The sequence below is a fragment of the Mobula hypostoma genome, chromosome 6 (genome assembly GCF_963921235.1).
Source record: "Mobula hypostoma chromosome 6, sMobHyp1.1, whole genome shotgun sequence".
Taxonomy (NCBI): domain Eukaryota; kingdom Metazoa; phylum Chordata; class Chondrichthyes; order Myliobatiformes; family Myliobatidae; genus Mobula; species Mobula hypostoma.
Window position 1 is genome coordinate 76,428,985 of NC_086102.1, and position 16,488 is coordinate 76,445,472.

The window sequence follows — 16,488 nt, forward strand, 5'->3', positions numbered from 1 at the left end:
AATTGCAGCTTGTAACAAACAGAAATGCTTTGATGTCCGTACTGCAGTTTCAGTATCCTGGAATTGAATATCTAAACCCAAGTATCATTTTCCTCTGGCACACCTTCTATGATCAGTCAGCAAGACGCAGTTAAATGACATACTATCCTTGTCATTGTCAACAATCACGGTTCGGTTGATATTATCCGCCAAATCTTGCCCTGTCATTAATGGTAAAAGTATACAAGTTTATTAAATGCTAAACAGTTCTCCCTCAAGTAAACAATAGATCACCTTCAAACAGGCAGTAAAAAAATATATGGCCACCACCACATATATAGCCTATTCTTATTGAGGGCAACTGTCAATACTAGATAATAAATATTAATTGTTTTCCACCATCATATGGATCATTTACAAAGGAATCACATAAGCATGCAGGCCATTTCAGGCAGTCTCTGTTGTTCAATAAACTTCTTAAGATGTAATTACCTTAATTACTCAGTCCCCTGTATTTACTGATAGAAAAGCTTCAATAATTTCAGGCATACAGGAGGAAATCTGCAGATGCTGGAATTTCAAGCAACACACATAAAAGTTGCTGGTGAATGCAGCAGGCCAGGCAGCATCTCTAGGAAGAGGTACAGTCGACGTTTCAGACTGAGACCCTTCTTCCAGTGATTGTTCATTAAGCTCTTTGCCTCTCATTAGGGTGTGATTATTTTGACTGCTTCCATTCAAGTCTGTCAAAGAGCCCTAGTAGGAAGCAGCTCATTAGGGTATTCACCCCCACCCCCTATTGTTAAATATCAATAACAATACCACATGAAATGAGGACCATGTTACCATCTTACTAAGCAGCTAGCCTTAAAATGCAACTTAAAACTATTAATTTCTCTCCACAGATATCGCATAGCATGTTAAGGTCCTCCAGCTCCTTTGTGCTTTGCTTTAAAACCGTCAAATCATGCACTGACACTCAGATCACTCATTGCTATGAAGTAACAAACAAATCTCATGATTGTTACCATCAACTGGATATCACAGTGTATTCAGATCACATATACCGCAACAAATGCTGAGACTAAATCTATAAATTAGTTGCCATATATTAATAAAAAGTGCAACAATTACATAGTTAAATAACATCATCTATGTTTACAAACTAAGCTGATATTAGCCAGTGTTCCTACACCTACCACCATTAATCCAATATAAAATTTACTGAAAGTATTATAAACAATATTTTTTGATTGAATTTCATGTTGCCATGTTTTTTTTCTGTACTAAGCTTTGCAACCACATTCATAGTATAACAAAATTAAAATAATTCACACTACATTTAAATGTTTTTTTCTCTAACACTGATAAATCAGTCAGTACTAATGTAGTGTAGCAGTCAGAGCAACAGTATTACTGCTTGGTATGTCAGAGTTCAGAGTTCAGTTCCAACATTATGTGTAGGGAGTCTCTACGTCCTCCCCTTGGAATGTGTCGGTTTTCTCCAGGTGCCCCGGTTTCCTCCCACAGTCCAAAGATACAGCAATTAGTAGATTAATTGGTTATCAAAAATTGTCCCATAATTAAGCTAGTGCTAATTGGGAATTGGGGGGTTGCCAGGCAGCACAGTCTGAAAGGCTGGAAGGGCCTAATTCGCTGTGTATCCCAATAAATAAATAAATAAATAAACCATGGGAGCAGTGAGAGAAAATTCAGCCAAGTTATTAGCAAATAAATTTAACTGTTAAGTCAATCACAAACAAGAGAAAATCTACAGATGATGGAAATCCAAGAAACACACACAAAATGCTGGAGGAACTCAGAAAGCCAGGCAGCATCTATGGAAAAGAATATAGTCGACATTTCAGGCCAAGACCCTATAACAAGATCTATAAGAAATGAGTTTGCTTATTTACTTAGAGTTTCAGCATCATGCTCAGTTCAGGTGCAGAATTGCATCGATATTATCTGCCTCATTAATACATTTAGTTCTCTCCCAGAAATCGAGCACAGTGAATACTTTCCCATTGGCTATCTTAGGTTTCCTCAATTTATTGAGAGACATTGTTAGTTTAATTTGCAACTGATATTGAATTATGACAACTTAATGTGGTGATATGATGCTCAAAGGACATGGGATGAGATTGCCAAAAGAACTTTAATAGAATCTAGTGGTCAATTGACAAAAGTGGTTTGTGCAACTTCATGTTGGAATGGATTCAAAAGCTATGTTCCAAAAACAAAAGGATTATTCATTAAGTCAAAGATTAATTTATTTCTCTAACCTAGTCAAAACTATGGTAATTAATAACGTAATCTATTAAAAGCAAGAATATGACAGCAAGACAATAAAACTGAAAACATAAATTCAAATTAAATTCATTAACTTTAAAAGTGCTAATAATATGTATTTATCTGTTTATCATGTGAATCTCACTCCAGAATAGGGCATTCCTTGTTGATCTCTCCATTAACTTTGCAATCTATGTTCAAAGTCCTGTTCTCTCATCATCTCTCTGCTGGCTGATATACACTAATTTGGCAGAATTCATTTTTAAAATTCTCATCCTTGCTTCAAGGCCACTCCATGATCTCGGCTCTGTATTCCTGCCAATTTTATGACCTTCTGGGATATTTTCCATCCTCCAATACTGTCTCCTTAGTCATCCCTGAATTTAGTTGATCCATCATTTGGGCCCTGTGCCTTCAGTTGCCAACCAAGCCTCCAAACCTTGCAGTTTCTTCCCTGAAGCACTTAATCTGAAATCCTCCCTTTCCCCTATAAGACTCAATAAAATAATCAACTTTTTACTAAACTTTTTGACTTGCTCTTGTTATCTCATGGGTGGCTTATTCATAATATTTTTGATGATTGTGCTGTGAGGCATCTTGGGACATTTTTCTTAAAGACACTATATAAATGCAAGCTGCCCTTGAGAAGTATTAATCTTCTGAATGACTGCTAGAAATATTTATCTTCTGTAGGACTTCTCACAGGAAGTTATAAAATTTGTTAAAGTCACATCCATGTCTACAAACACAGCCCATTAACAGCACAGTGAAGGCAGATGAACCCACAGATTTAAATCTACCTAATATGAATCATATAATTAGCACTATATAAAACCTTACATGAACATCTGACAGGAGAGATTGATCAGCTATGATCGACAGCCTAGATATCAATTCATCCTCTGAAGGAGCCGGTAGAATAGGGGCCTGTTACTATGTTAGAATTTGAACTAAGTTGCAACTGTAAGAGATTGACATCATTTAAAAGAGTGGTCCATAAACTAATATGTGTTAAAGCTGTAGAGAAGTGGACTAGTGGGGGGGCTTCTCAAATCTAATTTGAGTAAATCTCATGTGCAAAGAATCTCGCATACTCAATGGCAAAGCATTGATAATGCACACAACACAATCACAAATGCTGGAATATTTAATAATCACTCATACTTTACACATGTGCAAATATATATCAAAATATTTCAGCAGGCAGTTATGTAACGGGAAAAGACTTGGATTGCGATGCTGTAGTGCCCCACCCACCACACATCAAGGAATATTGCCTCTCTTTATCCCCAACTTCAACACATTTATAGGACCCATAATCTCTCAAGTTCTGGGAAGTTCAAGTTTTAACATGTAGAGGTCGATCCACAATAAGCTGAATAATTTTAACTCATTATATAAAATATAACTAATTATATAAAAAACAGATACAAATTAAGATATATCAGTTTCTCTTCGACCTGTTTTGCCTCTCATCTTTTCTGTTCCTCTCTCCCTTTTCCATTATAGCATTGCATTCCAATTTAAGTTTACCAGTCCTGTGTCTGCTTCCTTCTACGAAGTTGATTTTTGTTTCATTTTGTGTTCTCTTTGGGCTTCCAGGCCATGAACATACCACTATGTGTTTAGTGTCTATGTCTCCGGTGTCTGGTTCACTGCTTGTAGCTTCTATTCGTTTGCCACATCAGTGATCTCTTGATTGGGAGAACTGAGTCAGTATTAAATCATTGGTAGTTTAAGGTTACTGACCTGTGTGCATGTGCATTTGACTCAATAACCTTGTAGTCAGTAGAACCTATTAAACTTATATAACACTGCCATTGAGGCACATCATATGCAAAGTCCTATATTAGTAAAGGAATGGAGTGAAATAAAATAAAAAGCTTGTGTCCAGTACCCTCCGTATTAAAACAAAACTGTTAAATATTGCCTTGTTTTTGGTGTAATGAATGTTGCCTAATGACACAATGCTACCTGCATATCCATACCCTATAGTGAGAAAGCACCTTTGGGAAGTGGATGGGTGGTAGGCAAGGTTGAGAAACATAATTTGGAGAAAATAAATAACCCATTAAGGAAAGAAATTAGCTGATTTTATGGGACTCCTGAAGACTTGATTAAACTTACATGCTATAACCAATCTGCTTCCTTCGTCTTAGTTATATCCTTAGTAGCATGACATTATGTAGAGAATGTGTGTATTCTTTGGTAGTGAAGGGGAAATAATACAATATGACTATAAATGTCACTGAAACCATGATTTAATGAACCTTAAAAATGATCATGTCTTGAATAGTCTAACTTAACCAAATCTAATTAAAAACATGAAGACACTGAAGCATCTCGAATTTGCATGGCACTGTCATATCATTATATTAATTTAGAGTTTATTAAAACATTGGCAGTATAAAGTACCACAGGGACTGTGTATGGTATACATAAATGATAGATGGAAAGTACTCCTGGACTCTAAGAAACTAAGAACAAATAAAATTCTTCGGTCTCTAAACCAGAATCAGTTGAATGCAAATCAAACTAAGCACAAACTTTATTGTGTTAATGTACTCTTCCCACAAGCATGGTCAAAGTGTGCTGTGGCTAAATAATTTAAATATTCAAAAGTAAATGCTGAAAAATAAAAACCAATATGCATAGTTTCATGAACCTGCAAGGGTTGGGGCTTTAACCCGATTATGCCTGGATGGAGAAATGGTTAGCACAAAAATAAACTTCTAGTCAATAAGGGTCAAAGGGCAAGCTTCATATTTTGTCTGTCACCAAAAGCTGATGTTTGTTCAAAAGCCATTAAACCACAGGGTATCTGTTTGACCCATGTCATCAGTTGTTTGCATTGTGAATAAATACATTGGATGCTAGCAAACAAAGATTATTTGGAATGTCCCTTACACGATGTTCTTGCATTTATTGGCGTGGTAGTCCAAGTGATTAAGTAATGTACTAGTATGCCATTACTGGAGACAGCTCAACAAGGAAGTGTCATCGAACAAAAATAAAATCTCTAGGCTTGGAAATTCATAGTATTGGCACAAAACCACGAATCTGCTATATTTTAAAAATACCATGTAATTAATCTTTCATATATGAAAAATACTTAAGAACACTCTCCATTTATATAATATGTTAACATCAAAGCATCTCAGAAGGTCTATACAATGAATGTACTCTGAATTGCAGTGACTATTATTATGTAGGCAGATCTTATTAGCTACCATTAGTTTGTGAACCACTGTCACATAAGAATGTAATTAACTTTTATCATGTTCACAAGATATTTTATCTGGAAGCAGTAACATACAGCTTTGCAGTAATTTGAGATTTTGTTGAGACGTTTATTATTAAATGAAAATGTAAGGCAGTTCAGTGAACACACATTTAAACTAATTTTGAATTTGTTTAGGACTACAGAGTGAACATCTTCCTGCGACAAGCATGGAGCGATCCACGATTAGCCTATAGCGAATACCCAGATGATTCCTTAGATCTGGATCCTTCCATGTTGGATTCCATCTGGAAGCCTGATTTGTTCTTTGCTAATGAAAAGGGAGCCAACTTTCACGAAGTGACAACAGACAATAAACTGCTTCGCATTTTTAAAAATGGAAATGTTTTGTACAGTATCAGGTAAGACTTGCTCACCAATAATAGCTGATGTTCCTTCCATATTTTGATGTAATGTTAGGAGAAGCCTTTGGCTGAGATGATGATAGACGGAACTCTGACTTTAATTATATTTAAGAAGAGCTTCAGTGGGGAACTGGAAACAGCTGAATGACAGATAAATAAAAGTTGTGGGTATATTGGCATTGATTTTCAAGAAAGACTTTAAGTGGATGGTACGCATTCTACTCAACATTAGGGGACATACATTGAAGTTAACGGGTAGAAGGATTAGAAGGGAATTCAGAAAAAACATCTTTTACTCAAGAAGTGATAGTGATCTAGAACTCACTACTTGAAAGTGTGGTGGAGGTAGAAGCCCTCTGCAGACTTAAAAGTACCTGAATGAGCTCCTGAAAACCCACAGATACAGGGTTATGGCTCAAGATTTGGGAAGACTATTTTTGGCAGGCATATGAAAGCTAAACTTAATGGCCTATTCTGTGCTATTAACTTATACATTTTTTTGTGACTTCTTTGCAAATGGGTAGCTGATTGTATAGATATCCACATAGGGGATTATGGGTCTTGTAGGGTTCCAGTAATAATTAACAATGATAAATGTACTGCATCTGACAGTCACATTAGCCCATATAGTATGAGACCTGATCACAGTTCTAATAGGGTTCGATACAAACCTCTCCCTAAAGGATTAAATAAAAACGTCCTGTGATTCGAAGGAGTTACAACAGGGTTCACACATAGTTGAATTGAGGTGCACACCAGAGAGTTCCAATGGGATTCACACCTGAGAGTTCCAATGGAGTGCACACGTGAGAGTTCCAATGGAGTGCACACGTGAGAGTTCCAATGGAGTGCACACCAGAGAGTTCCAATGGGATTCACACCTGAGAGTTCCAATGGAGTGCACACGTGAGAGTTCCAATGGAGTGCACACCAGAGAGTTCCAATGGAGTGCACACCAGAGAGTTCCAATGGAGTGCACACGTGAGAGTTCCAATGGAGTGCACACGTGAGAGTTCCAATGGAGTGCACACCAGAGAGTTTGAATGGGGTGCACACCAGAGAGTTCCAATGGGGTACTATTTTGGCAGAGAGGGTCTGAAAAATTAAGTCAAGGAGAGTGAGACTGGTGAAGAAGACAATTCATATCTGTTAAGAATGAAGATTGACTTTAAAACTGAAAAGGTATGTGATTAAAGGTCTACAGACACTGGAAATCTAAAGCAATACACACAAAATACTGGAGGGACTTAGCGGGTCAGGCCAGCATCATTGTTTCAGGCTGAGACCCTTCTGCAGGACCAAAATGGAAGGGGGAAGATGCCAGAATAAAAAGGTGGCTGGAGGGGTAGGAGGCTAGCTATAAGGTGATAAGTGAAGCTAGGTGGGTGGGGTAGTTCAAGGACTGGGGATGATGGAATCTGATAGGATACGAGTGTGGACCATAGGAGCAAGGGAAGTATGTGGAGACCCAGTGGGAAGTGACAGGCAGGTCAGGAGAGTTAAAAGGCCACAATGGGAAACAAAAGGAGAGGGGAGGGAATGGCATGTGTATTAAAAATAGTTTCTAATTTTGAATCAGCTGATTCATACACAAAAACATCTATCGTGGTTCCTATTTCACCTATTTTAACAAAGAAATTTACCTTAGCATGGTATAATGGCCTTTGCCCCAACGGACTCCAGTTGCCTAGGGTGATTGGCTGTCAACCCTGCCAAACAGTGCAAATGCTCTGGTGCGGATACGGTGTGAGGCACCCAATGATCAGCCACGACACAAATATCAAACAATATACCAAGTGCGAGTAAAGAATTATACTTTGTAGCAAGTTTTGGTGATGGGTTAGTAGCAACAACTAAAAGAAAAGGTGCCACAGAGGTAACTTATCAGTCTTGTGCACATAATAATTTAATACATTGGAGCTCACGCCTCTGATTCCAGCCACAATGTCCTTCCAAGACTCCGGCCACCATCCAATCCCCCGAAGTCCAGTATCTGCTGCCCTGGAACCGTTGTCCATTCCCCGCATGTCCATCCTCTCTGCTCACCTCCTGAAAAAGCCCATGCTCCTCAACTCAGCACACACATACAAGATAACATAACATGACTTCCATTGGCGAGCAAATGAATACAATTTCCATTATCACTAAGTATAACCCAAACAGAAAGCCCCTTGCTCAGCAGTTAACAGTACGAGAAGCCATTTTGGTAATAAGCAATTAACAGTTAACGGTCCATCTAGTATTACTGAGAACCCTACAATGGAGAACAGTTCCAGTGGGTAGTGGATGAAAGAAACATGTCATCTTCTTAATGATATTGACAAGAAGCCTGGAACCTTGTTGTGTATGTGCCTGCTTCCTATTTTAATTGTCAGTTGTTTGTGTTAATAACACTGCCCCTTACCAGTAACTCACCAACAGAGAATCCAACGTACATGCCATAACTGAAAGGAAGGTTGAATCTCCCAAAAAGGACTTACTGATTTTCAGCATGCTTGGTGATTTTGAGTGTTCCGAACCTCACAGCAAAATGACTTTGTTCAAGATTGTTGATTTTATGAATGTGCTTATACTGCAAGTGAATAGTTGGAAGAAGGTCCCATTCATATTTGTTGTTAGTACAGCACATTCGTATTCTTAACAATGTATTTGGGCCAAACAGTTATGAAGACAGCATTTGATGATCTCCATCTCTCTCTTTGTCTCTGTATTTCTCTATTTCTCTATCTATCCTTCTACCCCTCTTTCCTTTTTCTTTGTAATTGGCAGAGAATGGATGGTGGGCAAACAGCCAGCTGCAGAGAGCAGTTAGACATTTTGCCTTGTCTCTTTCTCTCCCACTTTCTTACTCTTTGTATTTAACACTGTCACATTACCAACATATCTCAGTGAATGCTTAGCAATTTAAATCTGTTGGATTATGGATGGGCATATTAGTTATGTTTTGGGGTGAGCCTGTGCAGACTTGTATCTATCAGCTCCTGTTATAACAATTATTTTAGTCATGTCTTGCCCCGGGTTGTTTCCTGGTGCATGCACCTGCGTTGGTTTTGTATTAGTTATCTGATTGTCCTTCATTAATTGAACAAAAAGATCTGGGCATAGTGGAAGATAATAAATTTGAATAAACCATTAGATCTCTACCCTCCAGGTTTCACTTTTGTGTGAGAAATATAAAAATATACCGCCAGTGGTTCGTGCCAGGTCTGCAAAAGCAAACAGCCTTATACCTGATATTCCCAATGGTAGCCTGTACTGAGCTGGAGCCAAGGAAACTGAAGGTAGTAGTGCCCTTGGTTGGAATTGATTTTGCACTTATGAGTCTGGTAGTTGGCTCTAAGTTTTACAGGCTGTGTAGTCTTTACCTACAGTGTTGCCATGATGTGCGCTGGTAATGTCAGGACCCAAGTAGAGAGGAAAGACCGACTCCAATGTAGAGACAGTGACTGAAGTTTATTCATAAGAATTCCAACAGAACATCAATGGTTCAGCCCAGCGACACTGCGAGATGTTAACATTCTGTAAACTAGGATGCCACGATTAGCGCTAATTGGCATCTGCTTAAATAATTCAAGTAATACGGAATCCCTGAGCCTATCAAAATAAACTTAACAAGTTTGAGCACAAAGCACCAAGAGACCACATTTCAAAGAGCAAACCGCTCCAGAAAAACACGAGGAAAGCTGAATGATTAACAACTCTCATTAAACAACAATTACCAAATTCAAGTGCTCTAAAACCTTGGAGCCCAATGCTTTCTTCCTCCCTGCAGAGGCCCAAAGAGCCTATTACATTACCTCTCTCTCTATGTCTGGCACCTGACCATCCAGGGAGACCTGAAAACACAAGAAAGAGAGCGACTTGGGAAACTCGAGGGAAGACAGGGAAAACATTGAATAAACCTGAGAGGCCTGGAGGGCCATGGGAAATCTTGAGAACCCTGATGACCTTGAGAACTGGGTATGTTTAGACCGGGACGCCTAGACTCAGAAAAAACGTTGAGACCTGAAAACTCCTTGAACGTAGACTAGAGAAGCTTGGAATGTGGACTAGAGACACTCAGAACGTAGACCAGAGACATTCAGAGCGTAACCTTGAGAAACTTGGAATGTGGACTTAAGAAACTTGGAATGTGGACTAGAGACACTCAGAACGTAGACCAGAGACATTCAGAGCGTAACCTTGAGAAGCTTGGAATGTGGACTAGAGACACTCAGAACGTAGACCAGAGACATTCAGAGCGTAACCTTGAGAAACTTGGAATGTGGACTAGAGACACTCAGAACGTAGACCAGAGACATTCAGAGCGTAACCTTGAGAAGCTTGGAATGTGGACTAGAGACACTCAGAACGTAGACCAGAGACATTCAGAGCGTAACCTTGAGAAACTTGGAATGTGGACTTAAGAAACTTGGAATGTGGACTAGAGACACTCAGAACGTAGACCAGAGACATTCAGAGCGTAACCTTGAGAAACTTGGAATGTGGACTAGAGACACTCAGAACGTAGACCAGAGACATTCAGAGCGTAACCTTGAGAAACTTGGAATGTGGACTTAAGAAACTTGGAAAGTAGACTAGAGACACTCAGAACGTAGACCAGAGACATTCAGAGCGTAACCTTGAGAAACTTGGAATGTGGACTTCAGAAACTTGGAAAGTAGACTAGAGACACTCAGAACGTAGACCAGAGACATTCAGAGCGTAACCTTGAGAAACTTGGAATGTGGACTAGAGACACTCAGAACGTAGACCAGAGACATTCAGAGCGTAACCTTGAGAAACTTGGAATGTGGACTTAAGAAACTTGGAATGTGGACTAGAGACACTCAGAACGTAGACCAGAGACATTCAGAGCGTAACCTTGAGAAACTTGGAATGTGGACTAGAGACACTCAGAACGTAGACCAGAGACATTCAGAGCGTAACCTTGAGAAACTTGGAATGTGGACTTAAGAAACTTGGAATGTGGACTAGAGACACTCAGAACGTAGACCAGAGACATTCAGAGCGTAACCTTGAGAAACTTGGAATGTGGACTTAAGAAACTTGGAATGTGGACTAGAGACACTCAGAACGTAGACCAGAGACATTCAGAGCGTAACCTTGAGAAACTTGGAATGTGGACTTAAGAAACTTGGAAAGTAGACTAGAGACACTCAGAACGTAGACCAGAGACATTCAGAGCGTAACCTTGAGAAACTTGGAATGTGGACTTCAGAAACTTGGAAAGTAGACTAGAGACACTCAGAACGTAGACCAGAGACATTCAGAGCGTAACCTTGAGAAACTTGGAATGTGGACTTCAGAAACTTGGAAAGTAGACTAGAGACACTCAGAACGTAGACCAGAGACATTCAGAGCGTAACCTTGAGAAACTTGGAATGTGGACTAGAGACACTCAGAACGTAGACCAGAGACATTCAGAGCGTAACCTTGAGAAACTTGGAATGTGGACTTAAGAAACTTGGAATGTGGACTAGAGACACTCAGAACGTAGACCAGAGACATTCAGAGCGTAACCTTGAGAAACTTGGAATGTGGACTTCAGAAACTTGGAAAGTAGACTAGAGACACTCAGAACGTAGACCAGAGACATTCAGAGCGTAACCTTGAGAAACTTGGAATGTGGACTTAAGAAACTTGGAATGTGGACTAGAGACACTCAGAACGTAGACCAGAGACATTCAGAGCGTAACCTTGAGAAACTTGGAATGTGGACTTAAGAAACTTGGAAAGTAGACTAGAGACACTCAGAACGTAGACCAGAGACATTCAGAGCGTAACCTTGAGAAACTTGGAATGTGGACTTCAGAAACTTGGAAAGTAGACTAGAGACACTCAGAACGTAGACCAGAGACATTCAGAGCGTAACCTTGAGAAACTTGGAATGTGGACTTCAGAAACTTGGAAAGTAGACTAGAGACACTCAGAACGTAGACCAGAGACATTCAGAGCGTAACCTTGAGAAACTTGGAATGTGGACTTAAGAAACTTGGAAAGTAGACTAGAGACACTCAGAACGTAGACCAGAGACATTCAGAGCGTAACCTTGAGAAACTTGGAATGTGGACTTAAGAAACTTGGAAAGTAGACTAGAGACACTCAGAACGTAGACCAGAGACATTCAGAGCGTAACCTTGAGAAACTTGGAATGTGGACTTAAGAAACTTGGAATGTGGACTAGAGACACTCAGAACGTAGACCAGAGACATTCAGAGCGTAACCTTGAGAAACTTGGAATGTGGACTTAAGAAACTTGGAAAGTAGACTAGAGACACTCAGAACGTAGACCAGAGACATTCAGAGCGTAACCTTGAGAAACTTGGAATGTGGACTTAAGAAACTTGGAAAGTAGACTAGAGACACTCAGAACGTAGACCAGAGACATTCAGAGCGTAACCTTGAGAAACTTGGAATGTGGACTTAAGAAACTTGGAATGTGGACTAGAGACACTCAGAACGTAGACCAGAGACATTCAGAGCGTAACCTTGAGAAACTTGGAATGTGGACTTAAGAAACTTGGAAAGTAGACTAGAGACACTCAGAACGTAGACCAGAGACATTCAGAGCGTAACCTTGAGAAACTTGGAATGTGGACTTAAGAAACTTGGAATGTGGACTAGAGACACTCAGAACGTAGACCAGAGACATTCAGAGCGTAACCTTGAGAAACTTGGAATGTGGACTTAAGAAACTTGGAAAGTAGACTAGAGACACTCAGAACGTAGACCAGAGACATTCAGAGCGTAACCTTGAGAAACTTGGAATGTGGACTTAAGAAACTTGGAAAGTAGACTAGAGACACTCAGAACGTAGACCAGAGACATTCAGAGCGTAACCTTGAGAAACTTGGAATGTGGACTTAAGAAACTTGGAATGTGGACTAGAGACACTCAGAACGTAGACCAGAGACATTCAGAGCGTAACCTTGAGAAACTTGGAATGTGGACTTAAGAAACTTGGAAAGTAGACTAGAGACACTCAGAACGTAGACCAGAGACATTCAGAGCGTAACCTTGAGAAACTTGGAATGTGGACTTAAGAAACTTGGAAAGTAGACTAGAGACACTCAGAACGTAGACCAGAGACATTCAGAGCGTAACCTTGAGAAACTTGGAATGTGGACTTAAGAAACTTGGAATGTGGACTAGAGACACTCAGAACGTAGACCAGAGACATTCAGAGCGTAACCTTGAGAAACTTGGAATGTGGACTTAAGAAACTTGGAAAGTAGACTAGAGACACTCAGAACGTAGACCAGAGACATTCAGAGCGTAACCTTGAGAAACTTGGAATGTGGACTTAAGAAACTTGGAAAGTAGACTAGAGACACTCAGAACGTAGACCAGAGACATTCAGAGCGTAACCTTGAGAAACTTGGAATGTGGACTTAAGAAACTTGGAAAGTAGACTAGAGACACTCAGAACGTAGACCAGAGACATTCAGAGCGTAACCTTGAGAAACTTGGAATGTGGACTTAAGAAACTTGGAAAGTAGACTAGAGACACTCAGAACGTAGACCAGAGACATTCAGAGCGTAACCTTGAGAAACTTGGAATGTGGACTTAAGAAACTTGGAATGTGGACTAGAGACACTCAGAACGTAGACCAGAGACATTCAGAGCGTAACCTTGAGAAACTTGGAATGTGGACTTCAGAAACTTGGAAAGTAGACTAGAGACACTCAGAACGTAGACCAGAGACATTCAGAGCGTAACCTTGAGAAACTTGGAATGTGGACTTCAGAAACTTGGAAAGTAGACTAGAGACACTCAGAACGTAGACCAGAGACATTCAGAGCGTAACCTTGAGAAACTTGGAATGTGGACTTAAGAAACTTGGAAAGTAGACTAGAGACACTCAGAACGTAGACCAGAGACATTCAGAGCGTAACCTTGAGAAACTTGGAATGTGGACTTAAGAAACTTGGAATGTGGACTAGAGACACTCAGAACGTAGACCAGAGACATTCAGAGCGTAACCTTGAGAAACTTGGAATGTGGACTTAAGAAACTTGGAAAGTAGACTAGAGACACTCAGAACGTAGACCAGAGACATTCAGAGCGTAACCTTGAGAAACTTGGAATGTGGACTTAAGAAACTTGGAAAGTAGACTAGAGACACTCAGAACGTAGACCAGAGACATTCAGAGCGTAACCTTGAGAAACTTGGAATGTGGACTTAAGAAACTTGGAATGTGGACTAGAGACACTCAGAACGTAGACCAGAGACATTCAGAGCGTAACCTTGAGAAACTTGGAATGTGGACTTAAGAAACTTGGAAAGTAGACTAGAGACACTCAGAACGTAGACCAGAGACATTCAGAGCGTAACCTTGAGAAACTTGGAATGTGGACTTAAGAAACTTGGAAAGTAGACTAGAGACACTCAGAACGTAGACCAGAGACATTCAGAGCGTAACCTTGAGAAACTTGGAATGTGGACTTAAGAAACTTGGAATGTGGACTAGAGACACTCAGAACGTAGACCAGAGACATTCAGAGCGTAACCTTGAGAAACTTGGAATGTGGACTTAAGAAACTTGGAAAGTAGACTAGAGACACTCAGAACGTAGACCAGAGACATTCAGAGCGTAACCTTGAGAAACTTGGAATGTGGACTTAAGAAACTTGGAAAGTAGACTAGAGACACTCAGAACGTAGACCAGAGACATTCAGAGCGTAACCTTGAGAAACTTGGAATGTGGACTTAAGAAACTTGGAAAGTAGACTAGAGACACTCAGAACGTAGACCAGAGACATTCAGAGCGTAACCTTGAGAAACTTGGAATGTGGACTTAAGAAACTTGGAAAGTAGACTAGAGACACTCAGAACGTAGACCAGAGACATTCAGAGCGTAACCTTGAGAAACTTGGAATGTGGACTTAAGAAACTTGGAATGTGGACTAGAGACACTCAGAACGTAGACCAGAGACATTCAGAGCGTAACCTTGAGAAACTTGGAATGTGGACTTAAGAAACTTGGAAAGTAGACTAGAGACACTCAGAACGTAGACCAGAGACATTCAGAGCGTAACCTTGAGAAACTTGGAATGTGGACTTAAGAAACTTGGAAAGTAGACTAGAGACACTCAGAACGTAGACCAGAGACATTCAGAGCGTAACCTTGAGAAACTTGGAATGTGGACTTAAGAAACTTGGAAAGTAGACTAGAGACACTCAGAACGTAGACCAGAGACATTCAGAGCGTAACCTTGAGAAACTTGGAATGTGGACTTCAGAAACTTGGAAAGTAGACTAGAGACACTCAGAACGTAGACCAGAGACATTCAGAGCGTAACCTTGAGAAACTTGGAATGTGGACTTAAGAAACTTGGAAAGTAGACTAGAGACACTCAGAACGTAGACCAGAGACATTCAGAGCGTAACCTTGAGAAACTTGGAATGTGGACTTAAGAAACTTGGAAAGTAGACTAGAGACACTCAGAACGTAGACCAGAGACATTCAGAGCGTAACCTTGAGAAACTTGGAATGTGGACTTAAGAAACTTGGAAAGTAGACTAGAGACACTCAGAACGTAGACCAGAGACATTCAGAGCGTAACCTTGAGAAACTTGGAATGTGGACTTAAGAAACTTGGAAAGTAGACTAGAGACACTCAGAACGTAGACCAGAGACATTCAGAGCGTAACCTTGAGAAACTTGGAATGTGGACTTAAGAAACTTGGAAAGTAGACTAGAGACACTCAGAACGTAGACCAGAGACATTCAGAGCGTAACCTTGAGAAACTTGGAATGTGGACTTGAGAATACATGACATTCTCTCCTAAAGTCGACTGATGTCAAAATAGTGCTGTTCACACTGCGCTGAATTCATAACTTGGTGGGGGTCCTTCTGTCACGATATGTGCTGGCAATGTCGGAACCCAAGTGCAGAAGAAAGACAAATTCTGATGTAGAGACAGTGATCAAAGTTTATTCATAAGAATTCCAACTGAACATTGGTGGCACAGCCATATGACACCATGAGACATAACATCCTTAAAACTAGAACCCTGCGATTAGCACTAATCAGGCATTCACTTAAATAATACAATCAATAAAGAAAGGGGCTTCCCTTCCTCCACCATCGACTCTGCTCTCAAACGCATCTCTCCCATTTCACACTCATCTGTTCTCACCCCACCACCCCTCCTCCTGCCACCCCACTAGGGATAGGGTTCCCCTTGTCCTCTCCTACCACCCCACCAGCCTCCGGGTCCAACATATAATTCTCCATAACTTCTACCACCTCCAACGGGATCCCACCACCAAGCACATCTTTCCCTCCCCCCTTTCTGCTTTCCGCAGGGATTGCTCCCTACGCGACTCCCTTGTCCATTCATCCCCCCCATCCCTTCCCACAGAATCTTCCTCCCGGCACGTATCTTTATAAGCAGAACAAGTGCTACACATGCCCTTACACTTCCTCCCTCACCACCATTCAGGGCCCCAGACAGTCCTTCCAAGTGAGGCGACACTTCACCTGTGAGTCAGCTGGGGTGATATACTGCGTCCGGTTCTCCTGGTGTGGCCTTCTATATATTGGTGAGACCCGAAGCAGGC

At 40.5% G+C, this 16,488-nt stretch overlaps 1 protein-coding gene across 4 annotated transcripts in view; it reads left to right on the forward strand.

Annotated features, from left to right (window-relative positions):
* Positions 1-16,488, forward strand: part of glra2 (glycine receptor, alpha 2) — a 202,061-nt gene that overhangs the window by 81,993 nt on the left and 103,580 nt on the right. For all 4 annotated transcript variants that reach the window (XM_063051035.1, XM_063051037.1, XM_063051038.1 and 1 more), the window contains exon 4: positions 5,690-5,913. In XM_063051035.1, the coding sequence (XP_062907105.1) occupies positions 5,690-5,913 (224 nt within the window). The remainder of the gene's footprint in view (positions 1-5,689; positions 5,914-16,488) is intronic.